The sequence below is a fragment of the Scardinius erythrophthalmus genome (assembly GCF_964197995.2).
Source record: "Scardinius erythrophthalmus genome assembly, chromosome: 12".
NCBI classification, from domain to species: domain Eukaryota; kingdom Metazoa; phylum Chordata; class Actinopteri; order Cypriniformes; family Leuciscidae; genus Scardinius; species Scardinius erythrophthalmus.
The window spans coordinates 35,789,621-35,813,001 of NC_138232.1; the positions used below are offsets into that span (position 1 = coordinate 35,789,621).

Genomic DNA, 23,381 nt, shown 5'->3' on the forward strand with positions numbered 1-23,381 from the left:
TTCCTCCTCCCCTATACGTTTCTTTCTATTCGTCACTCTTTTCTGTCATTTTGGTGTATTTTTATGATATCCAGACAGACAAAGATAGACATACAGAGATAGACACACTTTTTATTTGTATTAGTATTGAAAGATTCCAGTTAAAAGATTGGATTCGTTGTTTATAAAATGTTGTTGTCCGTGGCATTTTGATGGAATGAAGCTCTAAAAACTGTGGCATATAGTTAACAACCTGGACCGTTTTTAAATGACATTGCGTTGATCTCGAGCACATGCCATTGTCCATGTATAATTCACATTTCCCAGAAGAGGCTGTCAGGGACGTGAGATATGAGTCCTTCAGTTCCTCTTGCTGACTGTGATCCAGGTGTCATCTTTAGGTGTGGTCACCAGCTCATACCTGGCCTCAACCACCTGTCCTTTAACACTGTGCAGTCTCAACCTGCGCACCAGCGTGCTGAGCAGCATTGCGGCCACAGTATATGCAAATCTAAAAAGAGGAAGAGAAGAGACAGGGAGAGAAGATTTGTGAACTAGATGACCCAATGATGATAATCTGGTCATTATTTACTCACCCTAATGTTGATTAAAACCTCTATGTTTTCTTTCTTTGACAGAACAAAAAAAGACAAAGAGATTTAGCAGAATGTCCTACACATTTATATAAGTGGTTCTCAACCAGGGTGCCAGGGACCACTAGGGGGCCTCAGCACACTTCAAAGCGGGCCACAAGATGCCATAAATTGATAAGACAAAACCAGCTTTAAAATAAGCTACTGTAAAACAGCTGAAAATCAAGATATAAACTGATATTATACTTGTTATTTTAATTCTCTTAAAAACTTTTCATTTAAAGTGCCCCTATTATGCTTTTTTGGGTATTACCTTTCATGTACGTAGTGTGTAATGTATCTGTTTGTGAATGTAAACGGCCTGCTTGATAAATGAAGAACAAAAGAAAGAACAGATTCTGAACTGCCTGAAAAGAGTCATCAGTAATTCCAGTCTTACTTCCTGGACAAAACTATGTAGGTTTGCAACAAATTTGCATAATGCCAGTCAATGGTTTTCATTGTCTACTTTGACCCGCCCTCAAACACGTTGTAGTAGAGCCCTAGAAGAGTTTGGTTCGTGTTGTTCTAAAAGACGCTATTCTCTGCGCTGCAAAAGCAAATTCACTTTACATGCACTTCCAAAGAATGAAGACTCGGGCTCGAATTTATATGAAAACCGACACTATTGTTACTGTTCGTATCACTGTTTAAACAAGTGCTGAGGAAGCCTCTGGAGCTGAAATTCAGATATGGTAATGATCGTGACCAATCACAACAGACTGAGCCATCTGACTAATCACAACAGATTGGGCCTCAGAAACCATTTCAAGCACTGTGAGAAAAGAGGTGATGCTGCAATGTATAAGAAATCAGAGTGTTTTTTGGCCTTGGATGAAAGTATGCCAATTGTATGGGAACTAAACAAAATTAGGAACCTTTAAAATAGCATAATAGGGGCCATTTAAAAACCAGGGTTACGATTGTTTTGGAAAACCTGGAAGTGTAATTTCTAGAACTGGAAAAGTCATGGAAATTTCTATAGTGAATATATATATATTCATCCAACTATATATATATATAGTTATCTCAAGCTCTAAAATATGTAACTGCTAAAAAGAGTGTAAACGGTGAAAAACATTCAGTTCTTGAAACTTCTAGAATTACACAGTTTTAATTATTTTAATGAAGTGACACTCCTAGTTTGTGCAAATATAACATTATGAAAACAAACAAATTTGTCATAACAGCTTTTAAATATAGTCTCCACTGTCTAATTGAAAATTGGACAATAGAGGGCCTTAGAGTAAAAAAATTCAGAAACACTAGACAATAGGACTCAATATGATACTCAGTAATACTTTATGGGGCTTGTTTGTCATTTTTGTAGCTTGACGGACCCAGTTGCCATTCACTTTTGCTATATGAAATATAGCAGCCTGAACATTCTGCCAAATGTCTTATTTTGTGTTCCACAGAAAATAAGAAAGTCATGGTTTGAAAAGACACAAGGGTGAGTAAATAATAAACTTGAATTATTCTTGTGATCTCATTGATAGCTATTTACTTAAAGGGATAGTTCACCCCAAAATGAAAATTCTGACATTATTTACTCACCCTCAAGATGTTCCAAACCTGCATGAATTTCTTTCTTCTGCTGAGCACAAAAGACATTTTTGGAAGAATATGGGTAACCAAACAGTTGATGAATTCCATAGTATGGGGGAAAAAAGTACTATGGAAGTCAATGGGTGCCCATCAACTGTTTGGTTACCAACATTCTTCCAAATATATTTTTGTGTTCAGCAGAAGACAGAAATTCATACAGGATTGGAACAACTTGAGGGTGAGTAAATGATGACAAATGATGACAAAATGACATTTTTCATTTTTGGATGAACTATCCCTTTAAGATTATATCTGTATTTCGTTGTACCTTAGTTCAGGGCAGGCCTGACTCCCTGAAAACCCAAGCAGCGAGAAGCTCTTCATCACCGACTCATCAGCAAATCTGTCAGGATTAAACCTTTCAAGGAAGACAAACCGATAAGAATACCAACAAAGCATGACTTACGCAACCTTATATGGGATGAACATACACAAACACACCCGTACCTGTATGGAAGTGACCAAGTATCTGCATCTTGAAGGACGACACCCAGGGCATAGATAACCAATGTCTACAAACATCACAGAACAACAAGTCTTGTTAGCATGCCTCTCCTCAATCAAAGTCAAGCTGTATTAATAATAACATAATATGCAAGTCACAGCACTATATTGACTAGACTAGATGTAATTAGCAGTATATAAAAGCTAAATAAAATGAACATGCAAGGGGCAATGGGTGTGTAGAATTTTGTGAATGATTGGCACTTAAATCCTGCAGTGTTTTTGTTGTTGTTGTTTTTGTGTTGGCCTGGTAATGAGAAAGGCAGGTTCTTACTTCTTTGGGAATGACGTGTTGGTCCACCTTCCCCTCCACCTCCTGTAATCTGGCAGCCATGGGTGTCAGTTTGGCTGTGCGGACGGTTTCATTCAGCACCTGCTGGCAGTATCTGGTGGGGAAGACATGAAGTATGATGATTTCCATGTTGTATAACTTCAAAAAACGTAAACTTGGTTTCCGCACATATACCCCCTTGGTGGTATATGTAAAGAGAAAAAGAAAAAATTGGACATTATAAATACCATCTCTTTTTACCAAAACATCAAATTTTTGTCCACTAATATGAAAACCTTTATGCCTGGTTTCACAGACAGGCTTAAGCTTAGTCCCAGACTAAAATATTAGCCATACAATGTAAGATGTTAACTTAACCGTCTTAACTAAAAACAACTTGCACTTACATATCTTAAAATATATCAGTGCCATTGTTTTGTCTCAAGATGCACACCAGTAATGTTTTTTTTTCTAAGGCACGTTTATAAAAGCTACTTAAATGTCCTAAATGGCTTAATCTAAGCCCTGTCTGTGAAACCAGTTAATGAGATGAAGATTAATCACTTACAGTCATCATGATTTATCATCTGCTGAATGAATAAATTCACCTAAGACTCACCTAAGCTGTGGAATCTTCTCTAAGGAAACAGGCTCATCTCCGAGGACTTCGACAAGTTCATTATAGAGCCGATCCTGCACTGCTTCTGAGACTGATAGGAAGTGAACTGCCCAGATGCACACTGGGAAATGATACAGGTGAGAATAACAGAAATGCAAACATGAAAGAGAAACAGAAGAGATACACTGGATTATTATCGTTAAGTAAAACTAAAACTTTTTTGTTAACTGAAATAAAATGTAATAAAATAAAAATAAATAATTTGTGCTGTCAAATCGATTCATCGTGATTAATCATATCTAACATAAGTTTGTAAAAAAAAAAAATAAAAAATAATACATATATATATATATATACACACATACAGTACACAAACTTTTAGGTTAGATACGATTAATCGATTTGACAGCACTAATAAAAATAAAAGCTCATTCAAAATATAAAAAAACTATTTACAAATAATACTAAAATAGCACTGGAGCAACAGAAAAGAGAAATTGAAACTCACAGTTAGCAGTGATAACACAGCCAGCTAGAGTAAAAACCATACCATCCTCCATCACCTGAACACAGCAAAACACATTTAATGATAATTTGTTTAAAATGTATGGATAAATGTATGGATGCACCAATATGAAAATTCTAGCCGATACCGATAATTCTTTATATTTGAAAGCCGATAACCGATATATTGGCCGATAAATCTAAATCCAAATTTGTATATAATTTTTGAGAACCCTGATTACAAAAACAAAAGTCTCACCATTAAAAGCCATGACCCAAGCACACAATTATAATGTTCTCATTATAATTGTATATAGCCTAAATGATAGACTTGAACAGCACATGTTGCACTTAACTGTATTTCCCTTTTTTGAAGTGATTTCAATCATATTTCAAGCAATTCAAAACCATAATGGTAAACACAGTGCGCATCTGAAGCGTCTCAGCTGAAGGAAATAATCCATTATTTATCGGCTTTAATATATCGGCCAAATTTTCTTATCGGGCCGATAACGATAACATTATAAATTATCATATATCGGCCGATACCGATACGGTGGCCGATATATCATGCATCCCTAGATAAATGTGTTAATAATAATGTCAGTATCTCGATTTAAAAATGTGTTGAGATGTTACCTGCCGCTCTGTCAGATTAGCCTGTAGTAAATAGTTAACGAAAGAGGAGTGACTGGATCCTTGCCCAGCTCTCTGCTTTGCCACAGACTTCAACACTGACTCCATCTCAGCCAGAGCTGCAAATAACAAACCCACATGATCAATTGACATTGAACAATCAAAAATAAAGTCAGCACTATCAAAAAGCTGCTGAGCTGCCTTCTTTCTTACCACTCTCATAATGGGCCTTTCTGCTGGAACTCTTCTCTCCATCCAGATAACCTTTCCCAATCTCTGACCAGATCTATTCAAATACAGAATTGTATACATTTAAGTGTAAAATGTAATATATCATTTTGATACGCATGACGCTAAATATAACTACTGATGAACGCTCACCGCTTCATGGTTCTTACGAAACCGAATGACCTCAGCATCATCCTGAAAGCGACTCCCCATGGCAAGCTGAGTGACAGCCTTCATTGCCAATCCAAGCAGATGAGCACAAAGTGGAGTGTGCTGTGATTTAGGATAAGATGCCCACTTATCGACCAGCTCCTCCACCAGCTAAAAAAAAAAGAGAGGAATTACATGTCCATAAACAAAAAACGGCACTTTCTTATTTAATCTTTATATTCAGTATTGTTCATAATCTGCAACGGTTTAATATTAGAAATAATTCATTTACTTAGTGTAAGGCAAATATCATTGGGTCAGATTAATGCAATGAAAATAACTTTGTTGCTGTTGGTCCTAATAGTGAAAAAATGTGAAACAAGTGATGCATAAACTCCTCCACAGACCTGAAGCAATAGAGGGAAGTTGCTCTCCAGGGTTTTATTGATAGCTCCCTCATACACTTTTTTTCGTATCATCGACTCAGTCGCTCCCACTCCTGAACCTGACTGGTAACCAAGCAGCGACTTGAGCATTGTCTCAAAGGAATCCGCTGAGGAAAGGGTACACACATATCTGTTAGATAAAGCATGCATAATAATATGCATAAAAAACGACTTCATGCTACTTTATACACTACTGTTCAAAAGTTTAGGGTCAGAAAGTAATGTTTTTTAAAAGAAATGAATCCTTTTATCCAGAAAGAATTTATTAAACTGATTGAAAATGACAGTAAAAAGACATTTCTGTAACAAAAGACTTCTATTTCAAATAACTTTCTATTCTAAGAATTCTGAAAAACGACTGTCACAGTTTCCTCATAAATGTTAAGCAGCACAACTGTTTTCAGCATTGAGAATAATATGAAATGTTTCTTGAGCAGCAAATCAGCAAATAAGAATGATTTCTGAAGGATCATGTGACACTGAAGACTGCAGTAATGATGCTGATTATTCAGTTTTGCAATCACAGGAATAAATTACATTTTAATATATATTATAATAGAAAACAATATTATTTAAATTTTTCACAATATTACTGTTTTAATGTACTTTTGATCAAATAAATGCAGCCTTGGTGAGCATTTATTTAAGCAAAGATACTTCTTTCAAAAACATTTAAAAAACAACAAACTTTTAAACAGTAGTGTATATTATGAATTAAACAAGTATATAAATCATATATCAGGTTATGATCAAAAATGTGAATTTCATTGAAGGGATAGTCCACCCAAATATTTACATTTTGTACGTACTCGCCCTCATGTTGTTCCAAACCTGTATGAGTTTCTTTCTTCTGTTGAACACAAAATAAGACATTTCGAAGAATATGGGTAACCAAACAGTTGACGGTAGCCACTGACTTCCATAGTAGTTTTTTCCTACTATGGAAGTCAATGGCAACCGTCAACTACCTGATTATCAAAATTCTTCAAAATGTCTTCTTTTATGTTCAACAGAAGAAAGAAACTTATACAGGTTTGGAACAACTTGTGGGTCAGTAAATTGTAACAATGTTCATTTTTTAAAACTACTCCTTGAAATTCAGAGCTTCTTTATATATAAAATCCTTTTTTTATAAAAGGCTCCTCACTGGTCCAGTTGGGGTTGATGTGTTGTTGCAGTTGGTCCACAGCGCCCAGGCTGACCACTGGTCTCCTGCCGAACCAGAAAGATGCCACAGACCCAAACTCATCATGAAGACCCACCAGGAACTCATGCAGGCTTCCTCTGTTCACTATATCTTGCAGATTCCCATCTCTGGAAAAGTGAAGAAAGATGTTTGTTGGAAAAAATGAAAAGAAAAGAAAGAAAAGTTTGAAAAGAAAGAGAAGGAGGGTATCTTAATTTACTTACTTCTCATCAGTGGGGTTTAGTCCAGGAACACCTGAGGCTCGTCTAGATGACTGGCAATAAAACAAGAACACGTAGAGGTTAATACAGTTAACCATAGTTTTAAGGGCTGACTACCCCCTCCAATGACTAAGTTACATTTAAAGGCAGCAGGTCAGAATTGAAACCAAACATATTTAACAGCGTTTCAAACATATATGTAATATAAAACATTACTGTACATAAATATCACAACAAACTACACAACAGTTTGCAAGACTGATCAGATAATATACAAAAATTGTTCACCGGATACAAATACAGGACGGCACCGATGAGGATAATGACAAAGGTCACTGCAAATATAGCAAAATCCAGCATATTTGCTTTTCAGAAATGTCTAAGGTTCCTCATAAATGTAATCTGTTCAGTGAACTAGTAGCTAACAATCCACGTCTGCAGTGACCATCAGAAACCTGCTGCGCCCCTGTAGATCGGCACTCAACTACACATCCTGTAAACGACCAAAACAATCAATCGCAGAGAGGATGGGTTCTTTTTATGGATATTTGGATTTATTTTAATCGATAGCCTACATCTTCTATAATTAAATCTATTTTTTTTACCTCACGTACCCAAACAAGTTCAAATAAAACATTATTGTATGGCTCTTATTAAAGATACGTTTTTTGTTTTGTAATATGAGTATTTTTTTTTTAAATAGACGTTTTCGTAAAATTTTAAATGTGGTTGTCTAAGCTATAAAATAACTCGTTTACCTTTACCGCATGGGTTTGTTATTAATTAAAGGGGCGGAGCAAATGTTAATTAGGGTCGTTATGAGCTCTTTAAATGTGAGACGCAGGAAAGAATACGTACTTAACGAAAGTAAGCCGCAAAAATGTTGGTAATTGCATCATCAGTTGTGTTTACGCTTATTGTATGTTTGAGCAATGCTCAGGATCCACAGTTTTCCTGGCAAATGCCCCAGTATCAGGCCGGTGGTTTACCATTCTCACCAGGTCTGAAGGAGTTTCCCCGGCAGCAGGAAGAGAGGACTCCGGCGAGGACCTCCGGGTCTCAGCGCTGTGTGGTGGAGCTGCACGAGCGCATTGAGTGTGGAGAACCTGACCTCACTCCAGAAGAATGTGAGGACATCAGCTGCTGTCATGATGCACAGGGCTGTTATTATGCCAAGGCAGGTGAGTTCCTGCAAGACACCGTGAAAGTGGATGAGTATACTTTGTGACTAGCTTACATGGTAGCTACTTTATAGGACATTATACTCTAAAGTTAATTGGGATTATAAAGTTACTTTTTAACTTTTATTTAACATTGATGCATTAAACTGATAAAACAAGTTATGTTTATAATTTTACAAAAAATGGTTAGTGAAAATTCAGCTTTGGCATCAAAGAAATAAACTGTATTTTAAAATGTATTAAAACAAGTTATTTTGAGTTGTAATATTTCACAATATTAATGTTTGTCTTGCTGTATTTTTGATCAAATAAATGCAGCCTTGGTGAGCGTAAGCAAATTCTTTCAGAAAAAAAAAAACGTAATTATTCCAAATATTTGACCAGTAGTAAATAGTCAATTTGTATAGTCATACTAGTTTTTATAGTGAAAATTTAATTTGACCGCTATGGCAAAAAAAAAAAAAAAAATGGGTTTGGGTTTAAATGGGGAAACGCTTAAGAGTCTATAACTGGATCATTATGTTTTTAGCATGTAATATGTTTGGGAACAGTTATTTTAACCCTAATTGATGGAGTGTGTAGCTTTTTATTTTTTTAAACAATCATGAAGACACACACATCATGGCCATATTCCAGGATGACAATTTTAAGATTCATCAGGCTCAAATTGTGAAAGAATGGTTGGGAGGAGCATGAAGAGTCATTTTCACACATGAATTGGCAGCGCTCGGTAAAGACCTTAAATTCATTGAATCTTTGGGATGTGCTGGAGGAGACTTTACAGAGTGCTGGACTCTTGCATTGTCAACACAAGATCTTGACCAAAAATATATGCATCTCTTGATGGAAATAATGTCACATTTATTTCCATTGTACATGCTACAGAATGTAGTAATCACTGCAGTAATGATCCAATCATATGCTCTTAAGCATTTGCCTATTTAAATCCAAACAGCGACTTCTTTTTTATTTTCTGGTCAGGCAGTGTTTAAGTCTATATATAAGCAATATATAATCTAGATACCACTGTAACTGTATGATGACTTCGTTATTGTGTGCAAAAAGTCTAATTACATTGAAGTGTTTTTTTTTTTCTTTTTTCCCCGTTTGTTCCAGTAACCCTGCAGTGCACGAGGGATGGGCAGTTTGTATTGGTCGTAGCTCGAGATGCCACCCTTCCACACATCAGTTTAGACTCCATCCACATGCTGGAGAACGACCCCAGTGGCCACTGCGTGCCTGTCGGCAGTACTGCCACCTTTGCCATCTATCAGTTTGCTGTTAGCTCCTGTGGCACCAGAATGAAGGTGGGTGTGAACGGAGGGAGAGCCCGAGTATGTTATTAGCCTATGGTCACTGTTATCTGTCCTATTTTATTTCCTTCAGGAAGAAAGCGGTTTTGTTATTTATGAAAACATAATGTCATCTGCGTATGAAGTGGGCATTGGACCTCGTGGATCAATTACGAGAGACAGTGCTTATGAGTGAGGAGGGCTCGTCTCGTCATGTGCACTTTTGGAGTTCACCTTGGTGGTCTGTTTTTGTGTTCAACGGTTTGGTAAGAAAATCCGTGGAAAGGGCCCTCAGTATTTCCTGTCTGTCTCGAAGGCTGGAGTTCCAGTGCAGGTATTCGGGAACATCAGTTGAGGCTCTGGTGGTGGAAGTGAATACGATTCCTCCTCCTCCCCCTGTCTCTCAGCTTGGGCCACTCAGAGTGGAGCTCAGGCTCGCCAAGGGCCAGTGCACCGCTAAAGGATGCTCTGATGGTAAGCAGAATCCTGAAACGAACTATTTGACATCATAACCAATACGAGTCAGGTTTTTCAAATGTGGCTTATTGGCAAAATATGATAAGGACTGAAATAAAATCATGAAACTCATCCAGTTTACCAAATCATCCTGAAATGTTCATTGTCAAACAAGCAAGGTCACAAAAAATCTGCAATTTTTTTCTCCAAAGTTACAGAAATTAAATAATAAAGACATGATACAAAAATAACTGCAATTTCTATATACACTATCATTCGAAAGTATGGGTTTGGTAAGATTTGTTTTTTTAAAGAGGGATAATATGCTCATCAAGGCTGCATTCATTTGATAAATACAGTAAATCTATAATTGTGAAATATTATAATTTAAAATAACTTTTTCTATTTTAATATACTGTAGAGTAGTCAACATTTGAAATGGATCAACCTTTCATCAAAGTTGTACATGAATTTTGAACAATACCCGTTCTTGTCTTAGGACAACATTGATGAACTTTTTTTGATCCACTTCAAATGTTGACTACTGTATATTTAAATGTAATGTATTCCTGTGATGACAAAGCTGAATTTTCAGCATCATTACTCCAGTCTTCAGTGTCACATTATCCTTCAGAAATCATTCAAATATGCTGCTCAAGAATAATTTTTCGTCATTCTGCTTGATGTTTTTGTGGAAACGGTGATGCTTTTCCCCCAGTATTTTTAATTTTTTCTGCATTGAATACCAGTAATATGACCATCATTAATACCAGGTCTATCAAATTACTATCATTGTAGTAGAGTGAGATGCAGTTAATTAATTCAGTAATCTCCTTATGCATTTAAGAGGATATGTACACATCATACTACTCTGAGGAGGACTATCCTGTTACAAAAGTGTTGAGAGAACCTGTATATGTGGAGGTGCGGATTCTAGAGAGGACGGATCCGAATGTTATCCTGGTCCTGGACCACTGCTGGGCCACTTCTACTCCTGAACCCCTGAGCCTGCCTCAGTGGGACCTAGTGCTTAAAGGGTAAGCCTGAATTCTTTCATAGCTTCTCCACTTCTCTAATTTATCATCTAAAGTTTAGGAAATGGGCATTTAGTGGAATTTGTTAACTTCAAAGCTTGCCACATACCTCAATGCCAAAGAACTTAATCACTATTTGAAGTGTACCATTTTTCTAATTACTCTTAATAGCTGTCCATATAAGGACGACCATTATCTGACCACTCCGCTTCCTGTTGGAGCCTCAGGGCTGCAGTACCCATCTCATTACAAACGCTTTGTGGTGAAGATGTTCACCTTTGTAGATCAGTCCTCTTTTGTGCCTGTACAGGAAAGGGTATGTATCCTCTTGCCCACCACATGTTGTTCTCTTAGCTCCTACTTATGTTCTTGTCCTCTGCCCTCTCTTCAACAGATTTTCATTCACTGCACTACGTCTGTTTGCCACCGTTCCGTCACTGAGCCATGTGAGCCCAGCTGTGGCAGCAGGGAAAGTGAGTGTGTGCATGTGTAAATAGAGGTTGCAGGTCCTTTACATGCAACTGCAAGCAATCGCATTACCACATGGCACAAGCTGATTGGCCTCCGCTGATCCTGCAGCCAATGAGATTGCTTGCTCAACTTTAAATAGTTTGGTTCAGTGTTTGCTGTAAATTAGTCCTGCAGCATGCGATCAGAGATCCTCTTTAAAAACCCTCCACCTCCCCCAGCTCCACCTGCCTAGATCTGCTATGGGATTTATGAATGTCTATTTATGCAGCAGCGTATCTTACATGCTCACAGTGTATCTGTTAAGAGTAGCATAGCAGATCTAGTCCGCCAAGACCAAATACATTAACATTGCTATATTTAATAACATACTAAAACTATTCCGAGAGTTGTCATGATTGAATATAAATACATAGCAAAGCTATATGGAATATTCTAAATGTTGTGGTGTATAATACTATTAATTAAATGTATAGAATGTAACCGCAAGACAAGTGGGTATAGCTACATGGGAGATTCTCGATGTTGTGGTCTATTATATAATTTTATGTACATTTAATATTATCATATAATGTTACAGCAGGACACAGTACAGCTACATGGAAGATTCTAGATGTTGTGGTGTAGTATTATAATACAAAAATAATGATAAAATGTATATAAGCTTATGTTACAGCAAGACAAGTGAGAACAGCTACATAGATTCTAGACATTGTGTAATTTTTTTTTCCTGACCTTTTAGGAAGGGCTGTTTCAGAAGACTTAAAGGATTCTAAGGAAAAGGTTGTAGTTTCGAGTGGGGAAGTCATAATTGTATCCCATTTGCCGGTTTCTGACAATCTTGTGTCTAAAGAAGGTATGAAAGCACTGTGATATTTGTTAACATTCATACAGTAAACGACCAATCCAAACTAGCTTCTACCTGGAAGTGTTTACCTCTTCTAGTCCCGCAGATATTGGATTATGGATTATGGGCTGCAGGAGCTCTTACAGTGTTTGGTGTCTGTGGGCTTGTGATGGCTGTTATAATACAGCGGACCAGACCTCGTCCTCAGCCTGCTCCAGTGTGATGTTAATAAAACAACTAAATAATCTGGCCTCTTTTTTGTGATCACTTATATCGATCAGACAGAGAATGTTTATCTAGCTTTTTTTTTTTATTATTATTATTATTATTATTATTGCTGAGACTTTACAATGGTTAAGCATTTATAATATATATACAATGACCATGTATCAAAATATAGTAGGAAAAAAAACTAGTTCAGGTGCCTTATGCAGTGATGTCCTTCTCTTCTGCTTTTGGATATTCCATTTCCATCGACATTATAAAATCTACAAGGGAAAAACAACATGCATATGCGTTTTAGATAAAGTTGTATCTAAACATATGAAAGTTTAGAACACACCGGCTTATATTCAAAATGCACTCTATTACTGTTCTGTGGGTATTGTAAGCTAATGTTCCTACTAATTTCATATATATATATTTATTTTTTCAAAGTTTACAATATATAAACTACCGTTCAAACGTTTGCAGTTGGTAAGAGATTGAGTAATGGGTGCTGAAAAATCAGATTTGCAATCATGGGAATAAATAACATTATAAAAATAATAGAATGGAATGCATTCATTTTACATTTTAATAATATTACCTTTTTTTACTGTGAAAAAGCAGTGTTTACTGTTTTTTCAAATAAATGCAGCATTGGTGAGAAAAGAAAATGCTGCATTTATTTGAAGATCCAGTACAGAACAGATTTCATTAAAATATCAAATCAATGTATTTTATTTTACTATGTAATTTATTCCTGTGATAAAGCTGTATTTTCAGCATCATTACTCCAGTGTCACATGATTTTTCAGAAATCATTCTAATATGCTGATTTGGTGCTCAAACATTTATTATTAGTATGAATGTTCAAAACCGTTGTGCTGCTTGATACTTGGCCATGATACTTTTTTTTTCTCAGGATTACATGAATAGAAATTTCAAAAGAGCCTTTATTTGAAATAAATCTTTTGTAACATAAAATGTCTTTACTGTTACATTTGAATCTTTGCTGAAAAAAAGTTTCTTTAAAAAAAACGGTTACACTTTATTTTAAGGTAACAGTTACATTGTACTTAATCAAATTAGTATTGAGTAAAATTAATTAAAGGTGCATTGCGCAACATTTCATGTTAAAAATACCCGTTTTTCTAACCCATACATGCTTAAACAATTGCCTGATGGGCTGAATGAGCCCTTCTCTGATCACTGCGATTGCCTCTATAATCATGTACAGTAAAATAAATAAGAGGGATTCGGGTCGGAATTTGAGACTGGGCGTGACGTCATGCGCGTTCAGTTGCAGTGTTGCAGTTTCGCTTGTCGCCAGAGGGGGCATAGTTCTGCAAAAACTCAGAGACTTGCACAATGCACCTTTAAAGGTATAGCGGAGGATTTTCTTTTTCCGGGTGGGTAGTGTAAACTATTGGTCCACCTAAGTGTCAATCATTCTGGTGATATGTTTACGTAAGGCCGTCGTACGTGCTCGTCCCTTAGTTTTCGCTTTCTGCGCATGCGCACTTTCAGGTGTTTATGTGTGGTGGTGAGCTAGAGTTACGGTTTAAGCAATTCATTGAAGCTCGCCGTTTCACCGGGTCCTTTGAAAATGTCTGAGGGTCGCAAGAGAAAAAGTTTGTACGAACTGTATGAGAAGAAGAGAAAGGCCTCAGAAGAGAGAAACAAGATCAGAGTGTTTTTGGGAGATTGTTTCACACGATGGCGTGCGCTGAAAACACAGGTTGGGCTTCCCACTGATGCCTCAGTCGCGAAGTTTCTACTCGACAGGTAAAGTTTGGCATGCTATTTGGTGAAAAAGTGCAAATCTTCTTTTGGAAAGTAATCTTGTATGAGTGATGCCGACAGCAACTTGTAAACAGAGCGTGCACGAGGAGAACCTCGCACACGTTTAATAGGCGTTCCCTCTCGGGAGCAAGTAGAGTGTTGCGCATGTGCATTTTTTCAAAAAGTGGAGAGGGCGGTTCTTATCTAAAATTCGGAAAGATCCTCCGCTATACCTTTAACTACATATACTTACTATAAGAGTTAGTGTTTGGTTTAGGGTTAGTTACTTTTAATTATGCATAATTTACTATAGTAAGTACAAGTAATGTGTAACGGTCACCTTAAAATAAAGAGTCACCAAAAAATCTTAATAATTCCAAATGCTTGAATGGAAGTTCATTATTTGATCAGACCAGAAAGCTTTTTTTGAATATATTTATTTTTATTCTGAAATAACTGCCGCTAAATTAAATGAATTACTTGACATGGTTCTGTGATGACACGGTATCATAGAAATGTTAACCGTTGCATAATGTGCTCTGTTTTACATGTATTTTTTAAAAAACCATATCCAGTACAGTACACTAGTATTCAATTCCAAACATAGCCACAGGAGAGCAGAAGACTGCTCTCTGAACTTCATCATCCTGTAGCATTTACCTTCTGTGTGGTCGATATCTGGACTTGTTGACATCAGAACCCAGGCCAGCCCGACCAGCAAAGTGACCACAAGATTGACTATGATCCAGGGATAAAGAAAGCTGTGCTCTGAGCCCGGCTGCCTGAAAGGAGACACGACAACCGCTTCACTTTTAATACTGTAGGGTATTTACCCAGCATGCTCTAATGCGATGGATCTTACCAGAGTGTTACATTATCACTGGAGTACTGATTATAGAGATTGATACGGTCACTCGTCATCTGCTGGCTTAACGATAAAACGAGCGCAGAAAAGTAAACTGAAAAAGAAAAGGAATACATTAAAACATTGCTGTTTAAATGTATGGCTACAGACATTAGTCAAGGTAGATGCCATATTGAAACGGATTAAAACAAGGCTGTGAGGGATAGAATTTTTGGTAACACTGGACTGTGTCCTTGTTACATATGTTACATGTCCTTACCATAGTAATAACTGTAAATTATACATAATTACATGCAACTAACCCTCAACCAAATCCTAATCCTACCCTAACCCTATAGTAAGTACATGTAGTTGCTTAATATCACTCAGTACTTAAATGAATAATTACACTGTAACAATGACACCTTAAAATAAAGTGTGACCAATTTTTTTTCAATAAGACATTTTGTCACCTTAACAGTTGGTATGTTGTTAATACATTGAACACTGTATTCTAACCCTCACAGCCTCATTTACATTCCTGGCAAAAAAAATAAACATGGCGCTACCCTGACTAAGGTCCACTGCATGAGTACATGAGGAAAAATATAGAAGGAAATGCTGAACTCACAGAAGGAGGCAAGCGCCACAGGACTCAGGGTTAGCAAACTCCGCATGGCCGCAGAGGCTTTGGCCAGATTTAACCTATTAGGAGAGGGAACAAAAACATTGTTTAATCTCAAGGGTTCTGAAAGCTATAAACACTTGTGACTACAGTGTAACTACTTTTGCTGGTCCAAGTGAATGGTCATGGTTAGGTTTGGTGATTCACCTGTCAAAGGCAGAGACGGTGCTGAGAGCCAGCAGCAGGTAGAGCAGGGACTGTGCGGGGTAGGCCAGCGTATGATACTGCTGCAGGAGGTTGGAGAGAGTGCTCAACTGTTCCCCAGCCAACACATAGACCACAATGATATTCCACACAGCATAACCAGCCAGAAAGCCATGAGAAAACAGGCCAATCACTCTGTGTAGTAGGAAAAGTCACGCTTTAGAAAATAGTCTTTCCATAGATGTACTCTACCATCCAAAAGTTTGGGGTCAGTGAAATTCATTTTTTCATTTTTCATTTTCAAGAATGCATTCAATTGATCAAAAGTGACAGTAAAGACATGTATGATGTTAAAAAATATTTAGATTTCAAATAGAATCCTGAAAAAAAGTAGCAAGGTTTAAAACAACTTTTAACCAATTTATTTTTGTGATAACACGAAAATGTTTCTTGAGCACCAAATCAGCATATTATAATGATTTCAACAGGATTAAAATGCATAATTTTGTATATTAGTCATTATTTTCCAACCAGACCATATATTTGAACAAAACAGCATGCAATTAATTTAAGAAACTTTGATATTGCTTCCACCCTCTAATGCTACATTCCATTTTTGAGTGATTAAAGTGCCCATATTATGCTTTTTTAAAGGTTCCTAATTTTGTTTTGCAGAACTAGGTTTACATGCATCCAAAGTCAAAAAACACTTTAGTTTTCTCATAATATACATTGCACATCACCTCTTTTCTCACAGTGTCTGAAACAGTTTGATAAAGGATTCGGACTTTCTAAACCCCTCCTTTCCAAGGCCCAGTCTGTTGTGATTTTTCTACCACTTACAGTGCGTGTTGGAAACTAAACGATCATTAACATATCTGAATTTCAGCTCCAGAGGCTTCCTCGGCACTCGTTTACACAGTGATACGAACAGTAACGATGGCGATTTTACCGTATCAATTCAAGCCTGTAAAGTGGATTTGCTTTCGCAGCGCAGTGTTTGAGGGTCAAAGTAGACATTGGTCACGGGCAGCCAATAAAGACCATAGTCTGGCATAATGCAAATTTGTTACAAACCTACATGGGTTCAATCAGGAAGTAAGACTGGAATTACCGACGACTCGTTTCAGGCAGTTCAGAATTGGTGGGGAGACAACTCCATTTTTAATGCACTTTGATCTTTGAAACTTTCCAGACCTTTTACATTCACAAACATCTATATTACATATGACATGAAGGTAATATCTGAAAAAGCATAATAGGGGCACTTTAAAAAACTTGTTTTTACTCAAAAAGGCACCTCAGGCCAAATCAATTGCGCCGATCTGAAAGAATTGGAAAATAACATGTCGTTTAATGGAAAGGACACCTGAAGCCACTGTGTACTCTCAAGGAGACATCTCTAGTGGTCCACATTGAACGGATGTCCATAAAGCTCTGCTCCATCGGGACACTGGGCTTCCACTGGTCCACTCTCTCAGCTGCTTGAAAACGACCTGTGACCAAAGAAACATGCTCACTACTTACACTTGACCTTCATTTCTTGCATGCAAACAATTTCAACTTACAAATAAGTAAAAGTTTAGAGGTCCTATTTTAACGATCTGAAACGCAAGTATCAAACGCGAAACACAAGTCACTTTGTGGGCGGATCTGTTGCTATTATACTGGCGGGAAGTGACATTGTATGAGGATGGGAGAAACCCACCCAAATTAGTTTCAGTTAAACAGGCGTATGATAATTTGGGTAAATGTGTAATGCTAGATCTATGCCTATTTTTTCACATCTTCATGGACACCACAATGATTTCCCTCGTGTGGAATATTTTTCCTTGTAATTATGTATGGTTTGCAAAAATGAAAACTGCTGCGTCTGTGTAGATGAGAGAAGCAAAGTGTATGCGCACACTCTACATTATGGCCAAGCATGCGTCCTTAAAATAGCATCTGAACGCGCCACTGACTTTAGACTAGGTTTTTCCTGGTCTGTAGCGGAATTGTTTTCTGAAACTGCAAAATAGCACCAGGGAACATTTGCGCTAGAAAACGCCTCCTCTTTTCTCTGAACCGCCCCCGGGAGCGCAAGTTCATTCCCTAATTTAGTGATGTGCGTCTGTGGAGGGAAAAGTCCGCTGTATGTCGGTTGCAAAATAGGAATGATACATGCGTCAGTGTACAAAGTCAATTGCGCTGGGTGGGGCCCAATATGTAAAATGTTGCAACTTATGAACTTGCAAACAGTCTTAAAGGGATAGTTCACCCAAAAATTTGAATTCTACAATTAATTACTCACCCTCATGTCGTTCCAAACCTTTAAGACTTTCGTTCATCTTCGGAACACAAATGAAGATCTTTTTTATAAAATCGGAGAGCTTTCTGTCCCTCCATAGACAAATACATAACTACAAATTTGACGCTTCAAGAGATTGTAAAACTAATCCATATGAATTGAGCGGTTTAGTCCAAATTTTCTAAAGAGACTCGATCGCTTTATATGATGAACAAATTTAATTTAGGCTTTTATTCACATATAAACATCAACATAAACAGAAGCTCAAGCATGTTTGCTTGACGTGAGAGAACCAATGAGGTTTATTCTCATGTTACACAGCACGTTTGAGCTTCCACAAGAACCAATGAGGTTTGTTCTCGCGCATCAATTCATATGGATTAGTTTTAAGATCTCTTTATGATCTTTTTGTCAAAGTGTTAGTTGCGCAGCTGTCAATGGAGGGACAGAAAGCTCTCGGATTTCATAAAAAATATCTTCATTTGTGTTCAGAAGATGAACTAAAGTCTTACAGGTTTTGGAACGACATGAGGGTGAGTAATTAATGACAGAATATAATTTTTTGGGTGAACCTTTAAAAACCTGCACCATATACACAATGTGCTTGAAACTTACGGCTCTTCTCCACAAACACCTTCCCCACAGGCTGACTCTGCCCTTGAGGAGCGGTGAACAAGGCATGCTGGGGAACTGGCGCCTGGGGGTCTGTGATGATATCATCATCCTCTATGTCCAGTTCATTGTTGGACTGCGTTTCTGTTACTTTAGGTTTCACTCTGAAGAAAGAAAGAAATATAATTGTTAATTCAATGGCAAATTAAATCCAGAAAGCTGTCATAAAAAAACCCAAACATATCAATGGTGCATATCTGGATCCTTCTTAATTTTCAATAATCAAACAGTTTAAGGTAAGAAAATGACTTACTTCCTCTTTTTTGGTCTGCGTGTCACCTCTTCGTCAGTGTTCTGATCCACCATATCTCCATTTGACACCAGGTCTGTCTGATCTCCCTCCACATCTGATCAATCAGAGCAAATGAGCATTATTGTGTTATTATTATTATAGTCTATGTAAATAAAATCACGCCTATACAGATATCAGATCAGTTGAATTGAACAGGACATGCAAAATGCGAATGAACACTGTTTTTACCAATGGCTTGTGCTTTCTTCTTCTTTTTCCTCCTTTGTGGCGGATTATCCAGAGGCTCCGGGGTCAAAGGTTCCTGACATTCGGATTGTCTGCGACTGGTAAGTCCACCCATTTCCATTCCAACATCTACAAAGGTGAAGGGTAAAACCACTGGTCATTATATAGATCAGTGGGTAAAACACACTTATCACAAGTGCAACACCATGCTTTTACAGGTAATACCCAGCAGTCAAGTTTAGCTGGTTTGCAATGTCTAGTAGACCATGTTAGAAGAAGTTGTAACTACAACATCATCTTCCAAAAATGCATCTTTCTCCATTGACAGCCATTCAAAAGTAAATATGTATTGTGTATACATAAAGTAGGCAAAACAATTCTAATTTGCTGATTTATAGAAGTTGCAATAATGTTTTCTTCCCTATTGTGATGTATATCTGAGTAAAACGGCTTCTCGAACCAGAAAAAAAATGTAGGACAGGACTCGATTTTGTCTGTTGGGAAATGATTGGCTCGTTGGATGGTTGTGGTTTGCTACTGGTCCATCTCATGTGAGTGACAGGTTGTCCCGCTCTCACGCCAGTATCATCATCATCAAAGAGAATTCGTTGTTGGCACATGGATTTAAAAAAAATTACGCAATGCAATATCCCATAAAAAAATAAAAATAATAATTGTCTATTTTGATTTCATGGTGACTTTAAATTTTAGAGCATCCACTTTTGTGACAACATGCCCCAAATGGGACCCTGCCATTTAAAGGAGAACTCCGGTCAATTTTAACATTGAGCTCATTTTATTGTACATTTGGAGTACTGTCAATACAGAGAACAACGACAAAAATCGGTGTTGCCTACACCGAGTTATTCTATTTTTAAAATTTGCACCCTGTTGACTTCAATAGGGCAAGTACTAAACCTGCTTTTAGGCTCTTAACATCCTTAATGTGTGCAACAGAGTGCACAGAAAATGTGAGTGATTCCTTCTGAGTGAAAACGAGTGGATCTGACTGCAGTAGATGTAAAAGATATGTATAAAAATGATGTTATTTAAGCCAGCGCAAATACCTGTTTACATCCTGTTTTTCGGTTCAAGTCCAAAGTAGTCGATTGCCGAGTTCACTCGCATAGGTTTAGTTACCTATGATCACGCGCGTGAACTCGGCAATCGACTACTTTGGACTTCAACTGAAAAACAGGATGTAAACAGACATCGATAGTTATAAACCCGTGTTTAAAACCAATATACAATATACAGTAATATATAGTTTATTATACATACTTTACTGTGTGACAACTAGCCCCACTCTCTCCCATCATGTGTGTTGTTTATCACCTAAACTCACCGTCAGGTTCGTCCACACTCTCTATGTCTCTCTTGACCTTCTTTTTCCTACTCTTTGGAGCAGGCATCTCCTCTGTGTGGAACAACAGAAGAGCTTCATTATATAATGAATATGTTACATTTTAAGTTTAAACTCAAAGGCAATCAAACAGACACATCATAGCCCTTTAAACACTATCACCTAAATGCCAGAATATGATTTTTAGACACTTATTGCAAAGAGATCTCATATGTAAAAAAAATCAAAGAGAAACACTCACCTGCTGTGTCTTGACTGTGTTTGAATGCATAATGAAGGAAGAGGAAGGAAATAAGAGACTCAGCGTGTGATTTTCCTTTATAAATTACAATGTAAACATTTAATCTGCTAGGTGATCTTACCTTGGCATAGATGGCAGTGCTCGTGGTCCCCGCTAAAATGTTAAAAGGGAATATTTGGTTAGCAAAAAACAGTTCCAGTCAAACTCGAGCATCAGATGCTAAACTTGTCGAGGGCTCTACATTTATTTATTTTGTCTAATGAAGCTTACCACCGTCTTTTTCGCCATTCCACTCAAGAGTACAGGGAGAACATAAGGGAAGAAATGGACATTTGCGCATGTACAAACAAACATCTTGATGCACTTAAAGCAAGGATTAATGCGTGTCTAAATCTGAGACGAGCATCTGCCAAGCAGCAGGATTATGTAAGGAAGGATCAAACGGTGTTACTCAACCTTCTGACATAAACACACACCAGGGTTACTGTAGTTAACTAAAACATTTGTTACTTACTTCATTATCAACACTGATAATAATAATAAATGTGTCTTGAGCACCAAATCATCATATTAGAATGATTTCTGAAGGATCATGTGACACGGAAAACTGGAGTAATGATGCTGAAAATTCAGCTTTACCATCACAGGAACAAATTACCAGTGTTGGGGGTTAACTCATTACAAGTAACTTGAGCTACGTAATCAGATAATTTTTTCAAGTAACTAGTAAATTAACGCATTACTTTTAAAATTTACAACAAATCAAATAAGTAACGCAAGTTACTTTGTTTTCTGATTTATTGACTGACAGCTCTCTTGTCCCCATGTTAAAATAAATCGAAGTGCTGAGGCGTTGTGTGTAAACGATGGTTATTGTAGTTCTAGACTAAATGTGAGCATTTACTCATCTCACTTGCACAAAAAAAGATTCAATATTCCTCAAAATTAATAAAATCAGAAATCAGAATACTATGCAAACCAATGTACTTGCTTCTGGCCTTCGATGATTCAGTTAAACCATAAGCAAAAATGACTATAGATTTATTTATTTTTCATTGGTAAAGTAAGTGTTAAACTTTTTTCTCCTCCATCCTATTCTTCCGTCATCCAGAACGACAGATGCTGGAAATGTTTGTTTGAGCTGTGCCCTCTATTATACATGCATGAATTTTCATTTCCTTCAGCCTGAGGCTTATTATTTCACTTTTGGTGTGAAAGGGTCTTTACATTTGCCCCAAAATATAACTTTTTTGTTATAAAAAAAACAAGCCCAGCCCAGATGAAAAAAAGTAGCGCAAAAGTAACGTAACGCAGTACTTTTCTAAAAAAGTAACCAAGTAACGCAATTAGTCACTTGTTACGGGAGTAACGCAATATTGTAATGTATTACTTTTCAAAGTAGCTTTCACCAACACTACAAATTAGATTTAAAATATATTAAAATACATAACAGTTATTTTAACCCTCTGGTGCTCTTTGGTAACTTTTGACCAAAATTATTTTACATCATCGCATAGTGACGAAACTTGCGCCCGGTTTCACAGACAATTAAGGCTTAAGTCTACTCCCAGACTAAAATGCATGTTTGAGCTGTTTTAACTGAAAACATCTTGCACTTACATATCTTAAAATATGTCAGTGCCATTGTTTTGTCTCAAGATGCACACCAGTAAAATGGTGTAAAAAAATTACTGCCATAGACATAGGAAAATAGGGAGACTTTTTTTGGATGTATAAACTACAAATTAGCCACAATGCAGAAAAAAGCAATAATAAAAGGGGGGGGGGGGGTATTACTTTAGTCCAGATTGTCTTAAACAACATAATTTAACAGAGATAAACAGATTGTACTGGATAAGCCCGGAACGCCCAGTTCTCTACATTTACAACCCTCCAGGGAGAGCAAAAGCCTGATGAACAAAGCTCAAAGAAACATAAACACATTTGAAATGTCATGAATATCCCAGACCTACCCTCTGTCCTTGAGGAATTGGAGGAAGATCTCTTCTCCTTGTGCTGGGAACCTACGTACAATAATATTAATTCACGCCTGTGAGCAACTGCTTGCCAAAAAACTACTGTACAGAGCACGAGGCTTATCATTCAGGCAAGTAACAAACCTTTGCTTCCGTATCCATTCTTTGGAGTTGAATAACATAAGCTTTATCGATTTAATTGATGAGTAAAAATTATCTTTGATTGTACATGTCGTTTGTGATCTGAGATTTTGTTGTGCACGCTGACTATTGTTGATGTTGGAGACGAGTGGGCGCGTCTCACTTTCCTGAAGTATTGTCTGTACTAGAGGCGCGCAACAATTCAGCCCGTAATTATACGTATATAAGGGCAAATGCTGTTACTCACTGTCAGGTAGCTAGTCACACTCATAGACTGTAAAAAATAGGTCACACTGCAA

General features: G+C 37.1%; 3 protein-coding genes across 4 annotated transcripts; 1 reads left to right on the forward strand and 2 right to left on the reverse strand.

Moving 5' to 3' along the window:
- Positions 1-8: 8 nt before the first annotated feature.
- Positions 9-7,498, reverse strand: cyp20a1 (cytochrome P450, family 20, subfamily A, polypeptide 1). The gene is made up of 13 exons (XM_081380910.1): positions 7,273-7,498; positions 6,988-7,037; positions 6,725-6,891; positions 5,539-5,684; positions 5,135-5,302; positions 4,967-5,039; positions 4,757-4,872; positions 4,122-4,176; positions 3,614-3,734; positions 2,998-3,109; positions 2,667-2,731; positions 2,488-2,577; positions 9-490 (listed from the first exon to the last, which is right to left on the reverse strand). Exons 1-13 carry the CDS (start codon positions 7,342-7,344, stop codon positions 340-342), a joined length of 1,386 nt encoding a protein of 461 aa, XP_081237036.1. The 5' UTR covers positions 7,345-7,498; the 3' UTR covers positions 9-339.
- A 261-nt stretch (positions 7,499-7,759) lies between these two features.
- Positions 7,760-12,575, forward strand: zp2l2 (zona pellucida glycoprotein 2, like 2). 2 transcript variants are annotated; one of them, XM_081380911.1, is made up of 10 exons: positions 7,760-7,851; positions 7,986-8,165; positions 9,282-9,472; positions 9,552-9,649; positions 9,774-9,931; positions 10,761-10,950; positions 11,119-11,263; positions 11,342-11,420; positions 12,158-12,271; positions 12,361-12,575. In XM_081380911.1, the coding sequence occupies exons 1-10, from the start codon at positions 7,785-7,787 to the stop codon at positions 12,483-12,485; spliced, it is 1,347 nt and encodes a 448-aa protein (XP_081237037.1). In that variant the 5' UTR covers positions 7,760-7,784; the 3' UTR covers positions 12,486-12,575. The 2 variants fall into 2 exon arrangements, with proteins under 2 accessions (XP_081237037.1, XP_081237038.1); XM_081380912.1 differs by lacking the exon at positions 7,760-7,851 and having other exon boundaries at positions 7,920-8,165.
- Positions 12,576-12,598: 23 nt separating this feature from the next.
- On the reverse strand, positions 12,599-23,222 carry tmem237b (transmembrane protein 237b). The gene is made up of 14 exons (XM_081380913.1): positions 23,086-23,222; positions 22,939-22,989; positions 21,087-21,118; positions 20,966-20,979; positions 20,707-20,778; positions 19,365-19,490; positions 19,137-19,230; positions 18,827-18,987; positions 17,291-17,417; positions 15,925-16,116; positions 15,724-15,797; positions 15,111-15,207; positions 14,909-15,030; positions 12,599-12,750 (listed from the first exon to the last, which is right to left on the reverse strand). The coding sequence occupies exons 1-14, from the start codon at positions 23,101-23,103 to the stop codon at positions 12,689-12,691; spliced, it is 1,242 nt and encodes a 413-aa protein (XP_081237039.1). The 5' UTR covers positions 23,104-23,222; the 3' UTR covers positions 12,599-12,688.
- Positions 23,223-23,381: the final 159 nt, after the last annotated feature.

Excerpts from the sequence above, each read along its gene's own strand:
- tmem237b (XM_081380913.1), bottom strand. Across the intron at positions 19,491-20,706 it reads GAGTGTGGACGAACCTGACG|ATGTTGGAATGGAAATGGGT; the intron begins GTGAGTTTAGGT and ends TCACCTTTGTAG. Across the intron at positions 17,418-18,826 it reads GGTGTTTGTGGAGAAGAGCC|GTCGTTTTCAAGCAGCTGAG; the intron begins GTAAGTTTCAAG and ends CTTTGGTCACAG.
- zp2l2 (XM_081380911.1), top strand. The coding sequence starts at position 7,785 with ATGTTAATTAGGGTCGTTATGAGCTCTTTAAATGTGAGACGCAGGAAA. Across the intron at positions 11,421-12,157 it reads CAGCTGTGGCAGCAGGGAAA|GAAGGGCTGTTTCAGAAGAC; the intron begins GTGAGTGTGTGC and ends CTGACCTTTTAG. Across the intron at positions 12,272-12,360 it reads CAATCTTGTGTCTAAAGAAG|TCCCGCAGATATTGGATTAT; the intron begins GTATGAAAGCAC and ends TACCTCTTCTAG.
- cyp20a1 (XM_081380910.1), bottom strand. The coding sequence starts at position 7,344 with ATGCTGGATTTTGCTATATTTGCAGTGACCTTTGTCATTATCCTCATC. Across the intron at positions 4,873-4,966 it reads AAAGGCCCATTATGAGAGTG|CTCTGGCTGAGATGGAGTCA; the intron begins GTAAGAAAGAAG and ends TGTTATTTGCAG. Across the intron at positions 4,177-4,756 it reads CTAATCTGACAGAGCGGCAG|GTGATGGAGGATGGTATGGT; the intron begins GTAACATCTCAA and ends TGCTGTGTTCAG.